Below are 17,903 nucleotides of genomic sequence, written 5' to 3' on the forward strand. Positions count from 1 at the left end.
ACCTTGGTGCTATCTAGCAAACCAGCCCACGTTTATCAGAACCATTGTAATCAAGGATGTGTCATCAACTATTATTCTGTTAATACAGACATTTGTTTTCACCAAAAAAACAGGAAAGAACCAACTACACCACTGCATGCTCTTTTCCTCCCTACGATTTCTCACTTGACTTCTCCATTGTTGCATCCTCCATCCTCTCTTTCCAACCTGTAGAATATGACACACCCGCTGATGTCATCACGGTTTGCACTTCAGGTTTAGGAGAACCTGCTATTTTTTTTGGCTTCAGCTAAGAACCAACCTTGGGTTTCATTCATCTTTTATTCTGCGAAAGATAATTAAATAAGTAACAATAACAATTTCTAGGGTGTTATCTACCTGAAAACATGACACAGAATGTGATTAACGTTTGGATCTGTGCATATGTAACTCCGTTAAACCCTCGACGACCCTAACTGACTGTCGTATCCTGTACATATGTAATCAGTCCTTACCGAGCACCCAAAGCACCCAAGGCCACGAGTGCAGGCGGGGGCAGACACATAAACCGCGGGAATGGACGGAAGTAGAACACGCATTGCAGGAGCAAGCAGTGATGGTCAGAAATCCAGAATCCACTGGAGCTATCCTTTTTATATATACAAAAAAACTAATGTTAGAGTGCATAGCATCAGTGTCATTTTGTTTACCGTGTGTATGAGTGGTGAGTTTGCTATATTCAACAAGCTCTCTTAGCTTTTCCAGTTTATTAAAATATATGATTAAACATCTCTGTTCTCTGTCTCAAATTAGCCGTCATTTATGTAACTTTCAGTCCTTAGACTTAGACTTTCGACTTACCTACCCGTCAGCAAGTGCTAATTGTGTGCTTTGTGCTAGCAAGATACCTGCTAACAAGAGTCTGTCGCTTTGCAATAGCTTGTTCTTCATTTCAGCTTTTTTTAGTAGACACGCCCCCCAGCATCTCAGAGCAGATTTTTTTTACGATTGTGATACCCAATTTTATCTACTTTGTGATTTCTTCATCCATTCAAATTTGTCTGGGTGATCAGTGACACATTTTTCTGTGGTGTGACAACTGCATAATACATATTTATTTTTGCTTTACCCAGACTTTAAATGATCCTTTGCGGAGGTATTTTCTCAACAGAAGTCCTCCGGTGTACCTGTGATCAACAGTTCAGCATAAACTCCGCAGCTACCCTCGGCATCTGTTCAATATGTCACAACATTGCAGGGCTTCTGTGTGAAAGTGGTATTACATGACAACTGATGCTGCTGCCTCGCAAAACAATGCAACAAAGGCTGAGGCAATAAGAGAAGAAGAGGATGTGTTTCCCCTGTGGTTTGTCTGACAATCTTAAGCCACGCTCTCATTGCTCAAAGTCCCTCGCTGGCATCAGCAGGAGCACAGAGGCTCAGTCATGTTGTAAGAGCACCTTGGTTATACTGTGCTGGGAACCAACCGATTTTTACCGAGGGGTCTCTCCCAGCATGGGATTGCAGGCATGGACAGGACACACAGCTTTTAAAATCGGATAGACAATGTCAGTTATGACCCATGATTATTTTGTTGTAGCGATGTTTTACATCTCATTGCTCTTTGCTCAGTTTTAATTTTTCTAAACGCGAGGAAATGTCTGCTGCTTTTTAAAGCTACAAATGAACAATTAAATTCCTTGTGATGTACTATTGCGCATTTAGACTCTTGTCACACTGTTTTTGTTGCTGCATAGTGTTGTTGAGCTTCAAGCTTAATGAGTTTAAAGTTGGTTTCATTTAAATTGTTTTCCATGCTTATTTTTACTGTGAATATTTCTCAGTTCAGAGTCTTCTCTACCAGTTTCTGCAGTCTTGTTCTTCTTTATAATCTTGACATTTTCCTCCTCTGTCAGGTCTGTAGTACGACACATAAACATCTCTGAGCGACACTCTGATCGTGATCTTATAGGCAGCAAGAATATGCTTGGTAAAAATGTTCACCTGCTGTTACTATGGCCTGTGAATTAGCTCTCAGGTCAGGAAACATTTCCGTGCACTCCCACATAGATGCTTAGGGCACTTCACATGTGATCAAGTGATGTCAAGGTCAAGCTGATCAGGGCTTAGCTTGCTGCATGCCCCTGTGCACTGCTCCCCTATAGTGTAGGTGTAAAAAAGAGCAGTATGCAGAGACTTACATAACTGCTCCTGTGGTAAACTCTACCAAAAGCTGCACATGTAATACATCAGAGACTTGCCATCTCTGGTTGTTTCCTACGATTGCAGTGTTTTCCTGGGTAGCCATGGTAGTAGAGGAATAAGCCTGCTACAATGTGTGAAATGTGTGGAGACTTTTTTATATTTCAAAATCACACAAGGAAGCAGAGTATGTTATGAATCTGTGGTGCAGGAGCCAAGAGCAGACAGAACCATGTGAGCTGGACTGCAGAAGGGATCCCGTTTTGCTCACTAGAACTGGCAGAGCCCAGTCCAACATAACCACCTGAAGGCTTGTATCTATCAAAACTATTTGATTGGTGAAACTGCCGTGCTATTTAAGTACTACCTGACAGGCTTAAATTTTACCCTCAGAATAGTGTTCAGGTTGAAAATCTATACTCTTAAGATTTTTCAGCAGTCCTCATCCCAGTATTTGTAACACATCCATCCAGCCTGGTTCACAGGTTTACACTGTCTCTGTATGAATCTGAATCTAAATTTCATTCATCTCAATTTGACTTCAGCTCTTTGCATTTTCTACATTTTGAATGTGGTTGCCACACAGTCATGAAGGCTCGCCACCTCCTGAGCCTGTTATTTACCATTAATGAAACCAGCACAAAGATGCAGCAGTTGGCTGTGAAGTCAATTAGTCCTCATTGCTATTACAGGGTTGACATTAGTCTAGGCAGGCGTGTTTTGATTAGAGATGACAGACGACTCGCTGCTATTGGACTGCCAGACATTCCTCACCCTTCATCCCATGGGTGAAGCTATTGAAGCTGACTGGAATATAGAAAGCTAACAGCTGAGTGTTTTTGCCAAGATGCCCTTCATCTGCAGAGAAACCTCTCATAAATACAGCTGCACAGCATACGAGGCTGTATAAGCCCCTAAAACAGTGACATGCTGCATCGTATATATAAGAATCGGCTGCCAATATGTTATTCCAACGCTGTATATCATGGCAATAATGCCTAAACTGTAGGCTTTTACACACAATGGCCTTTTGTTGTGCAGGTTATTTATTGTGCTGGTGTGAGGTTGTGCAGAGCTGGTGGGTGAGTGCATCCAGGGGCTTGTATTGTTAGGGAATCAGTGGCTCTTGTTTGTGGAGCTGGGGGGGTTTGTTAACAATGCCTTTTTTATGTCCCAGAGTGCGTGCCTGTCGGCAAACGTCCCCTCAGAATTTTTGTTTGTGTGTTGTTTTGTTGTTGGTGTGTGGATCAGGGTCGGCGAACATAACCCTCTCATTGTGTGCAATGTCCAAGTAGACCAGTTTTATATCAGGCACATGCGAGCATTAGTGTGTGTGTGTTTTGAATATACAGTATGAGTGCAAATTATTTAGTGCGGATGTGTGAAAAGTGCCGAGCTGAAGGGGTTTACTGCCAGTCCTTCCTAATGGAGCCTTTCACTCTCCCTCCATTCATGTGACGGTATGGTGACGGAGAAGGGGGAGCCGGGGATTAAGGGGGTAGAGGCAGTGCCTTGTTAAAGAAAAAGAAAGGGTTTGAGTGTGTCGATTGGATTAACTTGTTTGGGCTTATTAAGAGGGGAGACACAGCAGCTTGTTAAAAGCACTGCATGGGGCGTCCCACAGTGAGACGGCAGGGTCACCATTCAATTAGGTCGAAGCCCCGCCTCTGCTCATTGTGGAGGCTGTCTGCCAGGCTCCCGGACCATGGCTGGTCCTCCACTGGGAGGGGGAGCTTTACTGGAGACACTTTCACCAATGCTGAGTTTCTACTGTATGGTACAGGACGGCTATACTCAACCTGACCCGACCTTTCTTGGTTTTCTATTAGCAAAAGTTGTGGATAGTACCAGGTACTTTTTTCTGGAACCTTGGTTGAGGTTCCAAGGGAATTGAGCCAATGTTAGAAGGTGGAGTTAAAATACTGCAGACCACAGATTGGTCAAAGAAAATCGTCACTTCCACAACACGGGCCTTCCTGCACAAACCCACCACCTTTAAATAGCCAAGCCACTGTCCATAGCAATGATATTGATACCGATTTATATATATTGATTCATGATGGGAATTTTGTTGTACTGCACTTTGAATGTAAAACCAAAAAATGCCAGAGGAGGATCCCCCAGTGCCCCCTACAGGGGTCCAGGTTAGGCCACTGCATACACCTGACCTGTGAAGGGCTGCTGCTACTGGATTTGCCTCTAAGCAAAGATGCGTTTGGACAGCAAACAGCAAAAGGTTGAAAACAGGCAGTTCATTTATTATATATATCAATGAATATTATTGTTTATTTATGGCATCTACGCTGTACAAACAAGGAAGTGCAGACATCATTGCCAATAAAAGGATATAGCGAGTGTTGCATTGTTGTGTGTTGAGTGTTGCCTCGCTGTGGCGACCAGCTTGCTACCCCAACTACACTGAGGGGGAGCTATCCACAGTGGAAAACGAAAAGGACCTGGTACCAAAATTCAGTTGAGTTGGATCTAATTGAGTTGAACTATGTGGTGGAAAGGAGACAGTCAAACCTCAACAGAAGTTTGGCGATTGGCCTTTTGTAAAAATCACTGATGGATAATATTAACTATGGCTGGGAATGGTTTTCTTTTACTACTAATGCTAATACAGTGCTGAATTTTCAATATCGATGACCAAAATTGTACCTTTTGTGATACGGTACTTTGAGAAATATTAGCATGGTTTGTAACATCATTATTGCCAGACAACAAAAACTGACATTGGACATTTCTGATCCCAAATTACAGAATTTATGCCATTTTTTTTTTGCTGTGTTTAACATCTAATGCTTAAAATTATGTAGGAACAAGCAAGCACTCTCAAAATAAATACACTCGTAAGGTGCACGACCAAAAACAGTGAACAGCACTCTCAAATGTCCTTTTACTAAAAGGACATTTGAGAGTGCTGGCGTTTTTCCCTTTTTAACATCTAATGCTTACGTGTTAAAATTCTTGTATCTGTGCATTTCAGCTACAGTATGGCAGGAGGTATGTAAAGATTATGGTTATGGTAACTATGGTTACAGTTTTGTTAGGGTTCGGAAAATTAATAAATAGGTGACCTTAAGTTACGGGTTGTAATGGGTGGTCAAATTCGGTTTTCTGTATAGTAGTCAGACATGCTACATGTCCATATATACCATAGCTCTGTCTTGGCACTCATCTCATTCGCTCTGATTGCATATAGAATTTTGCTGCATGGTTTTGTTTTGTTTTTACTTGCACTTAATTGCATTTTGAATGTGTGAACTCTCAGAGGCTTTTGAATGTGTGCACAACCACAGGAATATTGTTTTCATTAATTTAACAAAGTTTTGCTTTTTGTTAATGTTTACTGAAGCTGTTCTGCTGTTTTCTGCTACTAACCAAGAGGAAAAAAGTTTTTATTGTCTTGTTATAGGCTCGTTGTATTTATCTTTTAATTTAAAAAAAATAATAATTTCATGCCGTTAATGTCAGTTTTCTCCTGTGGTATCGAAATTGGTTTAGAATATTGAACTTTTTTAGGTTATTGTATTGTAGTTAGGAATTTCAGTATTGTGACAACATGCTGCTTGACACTGGACATCAATCTTTGGGTACGTCTAATATTTCCATAATTTTCAGGATACTGGGAGGATTTTTTTTTGCAGAACCCAGTTTTCATTTAACAAAAGAAGCCAAAGTTCACAAATGTTTAATGTTGTCTTAACACAAGCAGCCGTACAAGAACTCTGACCAGTCTGACCAAACATTCAGTGCCTTCTTAAGGTACAGTGTCTGATACTCAGAAACATTTCAGCCCATATACCAAAAAGTATTGAGGTTCTATACCCAGCCAGTATCAGCTGCTTCAACTCTTTCTTTCAGCGGAAACGTGTAGCTCAAAACACACACATATACTCCGTTTATTCACCCATGACCACCCTGTAACACCCCGCACTTGGCAGTATGCTTATCTGGGCAGACAGCTTTGGGCGAGGGGAGCCATCTCCTCTGATCTCCTCTGCAGTTTAAGAACCTTTTAACTTAGAAATAGCCCTCTGCCAAGCCCACCGCCTCTTGATTCCGGCTTATTCCCTCATCTCATGGGACTGATCTTCCGCCCCCATTGCAAACCCCGCAGCAGCGTTAGCAGAACGGGAAAGCGCCGATAGACATCCTGGCTTTTGAGATATCCCCGCACTGGTGTAATAGGAGACCTGTGAGTGGATTTGATGAGTGAGTGAAGTGTGGTTTTTCGAACACTGTGTAGAGGGCAGTGAGAGTGTGTGTGTGCTCACACCAGCACCTTCACTGGGACTGACCTGGGCATGGCGGGCTGTTTTTAGGGCAGCTGGATGATGGGTCACAGAGGTTTTTTGGTTTGGAGATAATTTCCTGCCTCTGATAGACATTTGCTAAGTAGCACAATAACCTAATAGGAGGAGATGAGGGGGAAAGGGGGACATGACAAACAAGCCAAAGACTTGCTCCTTCTGCCTCGCTCTTAAAGTCAATAATAGGAGAAAATTGGTTCTTGAAATTGCATTGAAGAAAAGTGGGTCTCTTTCAGCGAAGTATAATGCCTCAGAATACATTTGGTGAGCAGCAAATGGAGAAAAATGGAGGGTAGTTACACGATTGTCTTTCATTTCAGAGAGGGGAAAACTGTGGAGGTATCCCCCCGTTAAGGCTAGCTTTTAGTCTCAATCTACACCATGTGTCCTTTTCCCTCTCTCCAAACCACTATCTTTTAACAAATGGGCTGTGAGGATGGGCTGGTTGTGAAATTAGTATCCTCACAGAGAGAGACACAGAGAAAGGATTATGTGAATAGCCAGTAATGAGCTCAAAGTGCCAGTGTGTTTGGGCCAGGCCTGCCTGAGTGTGAGAGGAAATGGCACTGCAAGCGACCTTTTTTGCTCAAGCACCTGGCGAGAAATAGAGTGGCCCCTCTCTTCCATCTGCAATGTGTGTGTTTGTGTGGGAGTGTGTGTGTGTGTGTGTGAGAGAGAGTGAGAGACAGAAAGAGAGAGTGAACTGTGTAATTAACAAGAAATTTGGAGTCTAAAGATTTAATTTACTTACATTTATCAGGGATAAGCATTTTTTCTGAACAGCATTTTCACACCGTGAGGTTTGTGCTCAAAGTGTTGTTTTGTGCTGCCTCTGACATGTTTTAAAAATACACATTTTTGACTTCGAATGTTAAGTGTGTTACATCAGCCTCAGGGCCTGAGGTCAAATTAAATGTCTTGTGAAAAATGTTTTATTAAAAAATCTTTTTTATGAGTGAGAGACTGAATTCTTAGCAGGGGTGATGCTTTTTTCCTGTAACACCTGCTTCTAATCTTTTAACTATTCAAACCGGGAAAGTCATTCAACCTTAATTATAGGCAGTAAATTGTGTTGTGGTTGTCTATCATGCTTCCTTCCTTCGTTTCTCAATCTATACTTTAGCACTTTACATGCCATCTGTGTAAGGAGGGTTGTTAAAGTTTATACAAATGCACCTATTAATAAAAATCCAGTCAGGTTTGATTTAAATTATGTTTTAAATGGTGCTATCTCTGCATTTTATGAGTCAACGCATTAAGCAGGACGTGAACTAACAAGAAGAAATTTGTCTTCTCCTCTCCTCAAACCAAAGCTTGTTTTGTTGTTCAAGGTCGGATGATGTATCAGTAACAGTCATCTTGAATGGATGTGAATACTTTGATTCTGTTCAACATTTTCAGCACCAGCATTCAGTGCGGGGGAGTAACGGGAGCGTATCTATGTTTCCAGGGTTCTATGTTCCCCACTTAACCCTGCAAAAAAGGTTCTATGCTCCCTGCTTACACAAAAAAGATTCTATGTTTCCCGGGTTCTATGTTGCCCGCTCAACCAAGCGGGAAACATAGAACCCTTTTTGTGTAAGCGGGGAGCATAGAACCTTTTTTGCAGGGTTAAGTGGGGAACATAGAACCCGGGAAACATAGGGATGACCCCGGAGTTACTAGTTACATGTAGTTAAATCACAAAATAAATGTAATTATAATCAGTTACAGTTATTGGCCTGGCCTTAACCTGCAAAATGGCACTCAAATTAACCAGGAAGAGACAAAAAAGGACCACAAAGAAACACAAAAAGACCAGAAAGAGATGCAAAGGAACTGCAGACAGACATAAAATTACAACAAAAACAGGAAAGACAACCACAAAAAGATACAAAACAACCACAAGGGGACACAAAATGACCAAAAAAGACATAAAATTACCTTAAAGAAATCCAAACGATTACGGAACGGCACAAAACAACCACAAGGAGTCAAAGGGACAAAACCACAAAAGTTGCCAAAGCACCACAGAGTCTGTGTGTCTTGCTCCTGTGTAGGAGAGGTTGTGGGGCCCTTTGCATATTTGTGTATATATATATATATATATATATATATATTACTTATTACATTTTCAACAGGGTAGTGGTCTGTAACAACACTGCCAAGATTCCACAACACTGCACATAAATACACTGTAAAGATGCAATTTTTAATTCACTTTTAAACAGTTACTTTCCACCTTGATCAGCTATTGCAGGAACACATTGTCATTTGTAAAGGTTAGTTTGATTGAATGCTTCTGTTAGCGGTTTAATATTTTGATGTATTTCACTGACGATCTGTATTTTGTTTTATTCCTGAAATGAGAAAAAACAGGAGCCAGCCCTTTATGGACTGCCATTAATTTATCTCGTAATCATTCTAATTGCTTTCTTTAAATGATAATCTATAAACCTAAGTAATGGACTGATGGCAGGTGGCTAAATGTTCATTTAGTGATTCACTGAGAAAATAAATAACAGGGGACAAGCCTGTGACAGGCGCATGAGAAATCATTTTTCAATAATCTGCCACGCATCATGGCAGGAGACGCTGGCGCTGACAGCACGGATGAAATATTTGCCTCTGTTCTTTGTTTTAATATGGGAGGAGACCGGCCCAGATGGAAACGATAGTGTTTCATATCGATGCATTTTGGACAGAAGACTCAAACACATGCAGAGCTAAGATTAAGGCCACGATGCTTTACACGGAGACAGCAAAGCCTTTTAGGTGAGACTGGGCTTTTATTCAGTACAGTAAGAGCACATTGTTTCCTGGAAACCAAACAATATCTGGTAAGTGAGCTATAGAAGAGTGAATCTCGATCCTTATCATATAAAAATGCTTTCTGGACCTAAATGGTTTGCTTTAGCTGCTCTCATCTGGCACATAATCCAAGTAGAAGACTTAGTAATCAGTCATCATTGTGCTATGTGACACTGGTATGTTGCTGATGAATGATACCTACCATACTACTCGATTGTTGAGGGTTCTCAGTGAGGGAGCTGTGGGTTTTCTTATATATATAAATATATATATATATATATAAATAACTGTGTCCTGTGTTTCCACTGGGGCTGTGATGGGCTTTTTGAGAGGAAACTAGCAGCAACTGCCTCCCTGTTCCTGAGTGAAGGTGGCTGTGGGGAAAAGGGGGAGTGTAGAGCTGGAGATTTATGGCCTAGAGGGAGATTGATTAGTGCCGTCACTAGCCCTGATGTACGGTTGGCAGTCTCCCCCTCCCAACCCATCGCATTTCACACACACACATACACACATGCAACCATACGGTTCAACACACAGCTACACATACATCCAGACACCGCTCAGTCCCCCAGGCCTTTCCTGACAGTCCCCCAGAGCTGTTGCATGTTAAGTTGTAGCAGACAGACTGCTGTTTTCTCAGCATTACCATTTTTTTGCTGTCCATAGATAACGCCATCAATCACCACGTACACACTGCCCTGGAAGGAATGTGCCTGAGTGCTGCTACTTTCTGTGTGTGCCTGTGTGTTTGTTTTGAGGATGGTTTCATAGACAGGAGATGCGGTTGAATGGCTGTGTGGATGTGCTGTTTGAAGCTGCAGAGTGACTGGCCTGGACTGTGCTCTGAACCCGTGTCAACCGTGCTGCCCCAGTGCAGGTGTGTGTTTATCATTCAGCACACAGAGCTGAGGGGCAGGCAGCTGTAGGCATTCTTCCCCAATTAAATCCTGGGTGAGAAACCTAGCCCATCTAGCCCAGAGCCAGCTCCTGCTGGCTTACCGGACACGGCCATGGAGCTTTGACCTCGAATCATCCTGCTTTACTGACTCAACGTTCCTCTCTTTCTCTTTTTCTTGCTCTTTTTCTGCTCCAGGTTGGCCGCAGAACTCCCCCGGCTGTAGTACTGTGCCCACCTCGCCATGCTGGCCTGTCTGCAGAGGAGGCAAAACCCTCCACCCCAGCACCCAGTGTGTGCCAGCAAGACCCTGGAGCTCCCGCAAGCCCTTGGACGGAAGTGTGAGTGAACAAAGTGACAGGGAGCGATGGAGGTCAGGGGTTCAGCTTGCCCAAAGCTAAGGAATGAGAGAGGCTTGTGTTTGTCGTTTGTAGTTAATCTATCGGTCATGGTGAATGATGGAAACGGGTAGTTAACCCCGACTGTGAATAAGTGAAGGAAAATAGACTTTCCGGTTTCTGTTGTTTGTCACTGTGTTCCCTCGCTACTCTGAGGAATTCTAAACAGTTTCATTCGCTCTGCACTTAGACCTTGGATTGCCATGTTGTTTGGCTACTCATTGTGAGGGGGGCCTGTTTAGCTGTGCTGATTGTGCAGTCGTGGCAACAGGGCTGAACAGACAGTGTTTAACGTGCCTCACTGGCCCTGGGTGACCCTGAGGGTCTGTAAACATTTACAGTGTCTGGCCCTGGCTGTGCCGGCCGCCTGTAAAGCATGACAGCTGCTCTGTTTGCTCCCCGAGCACCACCCTCTGTCCACTCACAAAATGGTGTAAAGGGACAGAGATGAGCCAGGGCTGAAAACTGTTACAGAGCTGGCAAAACTAGTTCTAACCAGTTTGGGATTAGAGAGAGCTGCGGCAGTCAGGCATCTGGAAGGTGAATTTCTCCCTAATTTTGTTGAAGCTTTTGGATAAGCCTTTTACAGTGAGAGTCTGTTTTCTGATGAGGGGAAGAAAGGTCTTTCCTTCTTATTGAATGCTGCTAGAGCCTTTGGTGGCCTTTGTTTACATGGCAGGCCTACGAGCTACCTCAAGCCGATTAAAAGGACTGGCGGATGGAGAGCAGGGGAGCACTAACCTACCAGTTTTTACCTCAGCTTAGAGAGGCTTAGTGGGAATAGCAGGTTCTGTGCTTCTTCATCAGTGTGACATTGTATCAGGCCTGTAACCAGCCCAGTGAAAGGCGACGAAATAAAGCACTGCCTGCGTTCTTTCTCAGCTTCTCACTGGCCAATTAGCTACTTCTCAGCTCAACATCCTCTCACTCCAATTGCCTCCTACAGGGGAGACGAGAGTCACAAACAAGGTGACTGGGCGCTGCCTCCGTCCTCAAATCTGGAGTTGTTTTTTCGCTGTTCTGTATGGATGTGTCATATGGAGCTGTATAGATGTGTGTGAAACAGAGACGGAGTGCGAGACATAAACAGAGCTCCAAGTGCATTTAGAAGGGGCAGCTCTTCAGCTGAGTTGGGTTCAACCGGGCTCACTAATGAGGTTACAGAGAGAGGTGAAGTGAAAGGGAGGACAAAGAGGAACTGCGCAAAATAGAATTAGAGAAGGTAAAGATGGAGAGGAAGGGAGGGAAATAGAGGGAGTCCTCAACAGTCGTCTTAATCGATTCTCTCCTTCCAATTTCGCAGGATTAGCCCACTTCCTCTCAGGGTCCTTTATTGAGGAGCAGCCAGTGGGAGTCAGGACTCAAATCAATAGAGAAAAAGAACAGTTTCCAGTCTTCCCTTTGCCCTCCCTCTTACTGACCCTCTCTGTCTGACTCTCCCTCTCCCTCGCTTTCTCCACCTGTTAAACCCTTTGATTGAAAGACTACCACAGCGACTGACTTGAGGTTCATAATGAGGATGTTTGAACATAATAGCCTCCTTTCTGTCCTTGGAGGGGGAGGGGGGAGCAAGTGTTGGATTTCCACCACTGTGCAGCTCTTGGCCTCAATAAGGCAATTGTTCATCCAGGCCCAGAAGGGGTGCAGAAAGGCAGACAGTGGGTCTGGCTGCAGAAGTGGGCACACTCAGGTCACCACGCTGAGCAGGTCCCCGTGATTGATTGTTCATGGCCCAGTTTGTGCCAACGTGGAACGGGGGTTGTGGGTAAGGTGACCTGGGCTCTCAACAGGAGGCTGAATACCAGAATACACCCCTCAAAGAGACAGAGTGAGTGAGAGCACAGGAGGGGGATTACCTGGCAGCGAGGTAGAGGTGAGCTGTGTCATTTGCATCCGCTGTCCTACACAAAAGTAGTGCATATGTTTGTGTGCGTGTGTGTGCATGTGTGTTTGAGGAGTGGGGTGGCAGAGCATTTTGGATGAGAGGGCGAGGAGGGTTTTAGCAAAAGCCCCTGCATGCAGATGCCGAGTGGCTGCACAGATCATTGATGCGACTCCCATTAAAAATCCCTCATACCCTCAATAAAAAAGGACTTAACTGGCTCTACCATCAGCTGGAAGCGTTCAGATCGGCTCGCCAGACAATCAATTTCCCCCAAGCGCACAGAGCTTAGCGGGAGAAACGGGAGGCGGAGAGCGGGATGTTTCCATTATCACAGCCCGCACTGTGTCTGGACTCGGGGGGGTTGGGTGAGGTACTGTAGAGCGGGGAGTGCAGGGGAGAGAAAGGAGGGAGTGGCAGAGGGAGATGGGGAAAGACAGACAAGTGGAGGAGAGAGAGAAGCAGAAAGGGAGACAGAGAAGCTGGCTTTTCAAAAAGCCATTGACCGCCTGCCCTTAAAAATATCATATTGGATTAGCCTCACAGAGGCGGCCTTTTGATATTTTTTTCTTTGGCCGTAGAATTAAAAGGAGTGCAGAGCATTACTTGAATTATAAATCATAGGCACTTGCTTTCACTGCGCCCAAATTCCGCGCATATGTGGCTGCACTCTCCAGCGCCAGCGCCTGTCATTTTTAATTAAATCCCCCCTTATGGGTGACATTTGTAGCTTGCCCCCTCCTCCGTCCTCCCCTCCACGTCTCTCTACCACTGCCCTAGATGGAGACATGAAAGGCAGAGACGGCAGTGGAGCCAGGGCCTCTCATCGTGTTGTGCCCCAGAGAGAGGGCACCCATCCAGACAGATGAGAGAGAAAGGCCCTGCAAGGGGAGAGGGGTGAATGGATGCCACTGACCCTGGCCACCCTTGGCCAGCAGCGACCTCCCTCGCTACCCATCCCTCTCCTTGATCATCGTCCTCCACTGTGGGTCTGAAGGTCCAGGGAGCAGGGGTGAGCATAACTGCTCCTGGAGAGGAGAGGGAGGTGCCCCAGTCCAGTGATGAGTAACACTGAGATGGCTGGACAGGAAGCCCAGCACCCCCCATTGCTAACCCACCTCCTCCCTGGCCCAGACAGCAATTACTCTGCCACATGTCAGCGAAAGAATAACAGGTCCAGAAATCCTCAATTGACTCCTTGATGGGGAATTTTCTGCCTTGCTATTTTCCAAAATGATATCTATTCAGATTTCAGGAGGTTTTTGTTTGTGTATTCGTTACTTAGTGGTTACATTTGAGCCAGGCATGACATTTTATGAGAATGCCATTGTCACACTGGGTGTGCACGTTTGTGCTCTTTATCGAGGCCCGCTGTGGGTTCAGCCCTCGTTAATCACACAGCTCGCTGCCCCTCCCATATTTGTCCTATGATTGGATCAGTCTTTGGGCTAAACCTGGGTGTTACCTCGTGTCTCTAACCCCAGCAGGGCCTGGCTGCAACTCAATCACACACACACACACACACACACACACACAAACACACATGCACGCAAACACATAGTGAATCAGCATACTTTTGGTTGCATTGCAATGACTTATGTAACCCTAATTGAGACAGAAACTATTTCACATCATGATTAATGCAACTGTGGTAAAATCAAACTCAGAGAACCAGTTTTGTCCCCAGCTGAATGTCTCCACTTGACTAGCGTGAAGTCCAGAATCTGTTTCCTTGTAACAGAGATGTGCACACATGTACACACACATACACACGAGCACACCTGCAGCAGAAACCCTCTGACACCACCCAGGAGGCCTGAGGTGCCAATCAGCCAGGTGTAGATGAGAAGTTCCCAGAAGGCCTGGTATCCCAGGTTCATGCGATGTCAGGCCAGGTTCAGCCCTCTTCCGGCTTGATCGACAGAGACAACCTGGCCATGTCACACACAGCCTCGGGACATGACATGGGGGTTCACCTGGGGATTGTAGTTTTCCTAATAGCCCTGTGCCTCTGCAGGCGGAGCTGCCAGAGCCATTAGTTTGCTTTGCTTTTAGCGGCTTCTCTTCCTAAGCCACAGTGCCAGTGAGAGGGAACATGCTCAGGTAATGACCTCCAGCCACCTCTCCTCCACTGTTGTCTAAGGCGGTGTGAGACATAACAGGGGAATTAGCTGGCCATATCAAATTGCAGCACGATTTTCCAACGGCTGTTATGTGAGGAAGAAAAAAAAAATGTGGGGAGCATTTTCAGTTGAATATTTAAATGTGGTCACGAGCAGCAGCAGAAATAACAACCTTTCCCCTGATTGCCTCAGTACCCTGGAGGTGGAGGGCATAAAGTGGAACTGGGGGAAAAGGAATGGAGATGGAGCGCGGGAGCAAGAATCTGCATGCACTTGACCTTTTCCCACTGATTGAACTACCTCGTTCCTAACTCCCATTTGGAATTCCACAGAGTGCCCACGGAGACTGTCATTATTCCACAGTCTGCAGCAGGGAAGCAGAGGTCATGAGGTATTTTTCATAGTGAAAGGTGATTGACAGCTATCCATGGCCTGTGTCCTCCTGGGTGCCTACTTATGCAATCTCATTTTGGGGATCACTGGGTTTGCATAGCCACATGAAATATGTCATTCACACCTTCATCACGTCGCTATATTGCAAAATCCAGGGTATTAATAGAGTTTCACTTTATTTCATAGGGACAGCCCTGGGATATTGGTTGTACCAGTCTTACCTCATGCATACTACTCGCTCTTCTGTCATGTTGGCGTCTCAGCGCTGGCACACAGAGGATCATTTCCGGCTGGTGGCGTCCCACAGAGCCATGCCTTCCCTCTGCCCTCTGCCTTCTGCTGTGAACACGGGGGGTGAAGCAATCTTATTGCCTTGGGAGGTGAGCTCGAGGAAGAGGGGCTCTGCTTTAGTTTTGGTCACAGCAGGACTTGGGTTGAAAAACAGGTTCCTGGTTCCAAAGCCTCCGAGCTGGCATTTGGGCGTCCCAGGTGCAAGGCACCGACACCCTCTGTCTTCGCTTGCCAGAGAGTGGGGGTTGGTTGGGGGGATGTGAGCGAGGGTACAGAGAGTGTCCGCAGTCCCTTGCTGTCCCACAGGAAATGACACACAGCCTGTGCCTTCTCAGAGCTGAGCCCACCACAGGCTGACCATGAGAGGCGTTCAGGAGGTGTTGCACGCTCCTGGCACACTCCTAGTGTTTTTGAGTGGTCTCTTCAATACAAAACTCGGAATAAATGTGTTGTTTCGGGCCAACATTTTGACTTACAAAGTGTGTAAGAAGGAAGAAAGGTTTCATTACCTTTTTATTCAAGCCTTTACTCTATTTCTGTCCAGTCACTCCATCCAACTCATGAGGAGATTACGGCACATTTAAAAGTATGAATCAAAAATCAGCTGAACAAGTACTGTATAATGTTGTTTTGTTGTTTAATAAGTATGCAAAAAAGTCTTAAGGGCACATTCAGCAATATTAACTTCGCGGTCACACTGGGTTACACCCTCGCTTGCAGTTTAAGTAACATAAATTACATCTACCACAGCTGTATCTGTTAATTTTCAATTTAGTAATTTGGCCCACACGTTCTAACCTCTCGGCCATGACTGAAATTCACAGAAGGTAAATATTGATCAGTGTGTTGTTGCCGGTGGTCTCTAGTAAAGAGTGCCATTATGCTGGGAAAATTCCTATGAAGAGTTGAATTGAAACTACTGAGCCGACGGCAGTGGATTTCTTTGGTCTGAACCAGTCATGAACTTGCACCAAATTTTAGTACCAACCCTGGCTGTGGTTTTTCAGTCCACTCTAATACTGCAGAGGGTTTGGCTAAGAAAGCATGGGAGTGCAAAGTGACCACAGCACAATGTTGAAATCATCGCGCCTGTGGGACATTTTACTACAGTTTCTGTGGTTTGCTTGTCGTCTGGCTCGTTCTCATAGAGGCCAACTTGACATGCCTTGGTTGCATCATCGTTTTTGGTTTAACAAATGCTGAATCACATTTGCTTGGTTATATTTTCAGAGGTAGGGTGTGTTTTTATTTTTTTCATTGCTGACCTCTGGCTGCCAGTTCTAACTCTAAACCATTTTTACTGGAGCTCCAGGCCTTTGAACAGATTTCCAACAACCACTTTTTGCTAACTCTAACCCTGGAGGAAGCCAGGCCTGTATCTGTCAGCTCCATCATGGAGCAGCAAGTGTCTACTTTGTAATGTTGTTTTTAGCTTTTTGATGTTGCTAGGCACTGAAATGTTATCGACGTACCAAGTAACATGAAAGGAAAAGCATTACTTGATGAGGGGATGAAAGCTCTGTCTGTTTTTGTGTTTGACCACAGTGCAGTAGTCCGATTAAATGAATAAAATGAGAGTATGTTAATTAAGAAACATTACAGATTTCAGCTTTAAGCAATACTTAAAATAAAACTCATTGCTTCCGTTAATTCCCTGCCTCCACAACTCCATTGACTTGAAAATCTTTTTTCATCTTACTGAAAATGCACCCATATATGTATCCCTTTTTCCTCTCCTCTCCTCTCCTCTCCTCTCCTCTCCTCTCCTCTCCTCTCTCCTCTCCTCTCCTCTCCTCTCCTCTCCTCTCCTCTCCTCTCCTCTCCTCTCCTCTCCTCTCGTTGGCATGTGTACTGCAGCCGAGTGCCTTGTTGTCTGTGCAGTGTTAAATATTAATTGGGAATCAGTGGAGGACTTGTCTCCTAAATGATAGAACAGAAGGGCCCAGGCTTGCCTCAGGCAGCCTGCAGGCGCCTTTCTTCTTCCATTTACCTGCAGGCCTGCGCACCAGCACTTCCTCCAGTCTGACAGGCCTGCCCAGGCGCCTCCAGCCTCTCCTCATCTCTCCCTCTTACTCCCACTCTCTCCCTTTTTTCTTCCTTTTCTGCTCTCTGCACTGGTTCCTTTTCTTATCTCTGTATGCGCTTACAATCTCTACCTCTGGGGTCCCTTACTCCATACCTGTGTGTGTGTGTTTGTGTTGTTGCTGTGTCCATTTGAGTTTGTGCATGACTGTGAATGCTGCTTGCTCTTGGCTGTACATGTAGCCCTTTGAGAAAATAGTGTCACAGCGTGGCATATTCTCCTAAAGACAGGACAGGGAGGGCCTGACATAAATCTTTCAGGTCAGGATTTTAGCTTGTTGTATTTCTTTCTTGGCTACGTGTCCTGTGCTGCTCTCTGCCTCATCACTGGATGGTTTAATCTCTGTTTCTTCTTTCTGATGTTTTCCCCCATAACTGGCCTCACAGTTTGTCTTTCTTTCTACTGTGAGCCAGCCTTTGTTCCTCTCTATCAGCCTTGTCATCTGGAGAGGTGTACAGAGACAAAACAACTGGCACCGTCTGCTTCTTGGTGAATTGGCTATGTCTAACTTGTGGATGACCCTTGTGGACCGAGTTAATTAAGCTGCAGAG

General features: G+C 44.8%; 1 protein-coding gene across 2 annotated transcripts in view; it reads left to right on the forward strand.

The window, feature by feature from the left end:
- fam222aa (family with sequence similarity 222 member Aa) overlaps positions 1 to 17,903 on the forward strand; it is a 53,641-nt gene that overhangs the window by 18,713 nt on the left and 17,025 nt on the right. The window contains exon 2 of one of the 2 annotated variants that reach the window (XM_050050904.1): positions 10,381 to 10,523. The exons of the other annotated variant lie outside the window; for it this stretch is intronic. Within the exon in view, the coding sequence (XP_049906861.1) occupies positions 10,427 to 10,523 (97 nt within the window). The 5' untranslated portion in view covers positions 10,381 to 10,426. The remainder of the gene's footprint in view (positions 1 to 10,380; positions 10,524 to 17,903) is intronic. 2 annotated transcript variants of the gene reach the window in all.

This window comes from Epinephelus moara, chromosome 8, assembly GCF_006386435.1.
Source record: "Epinephelus moara isolate mb chromosome 8, YSFRI_EMoa_1.0, whole genome shotgun sequence".
Lineage (NCBI taxonomy): Eukaryota > Metazoa > Chordata > Actinopteri > Perciformes > Serranidae > Epinephelus > Epinephelus moara.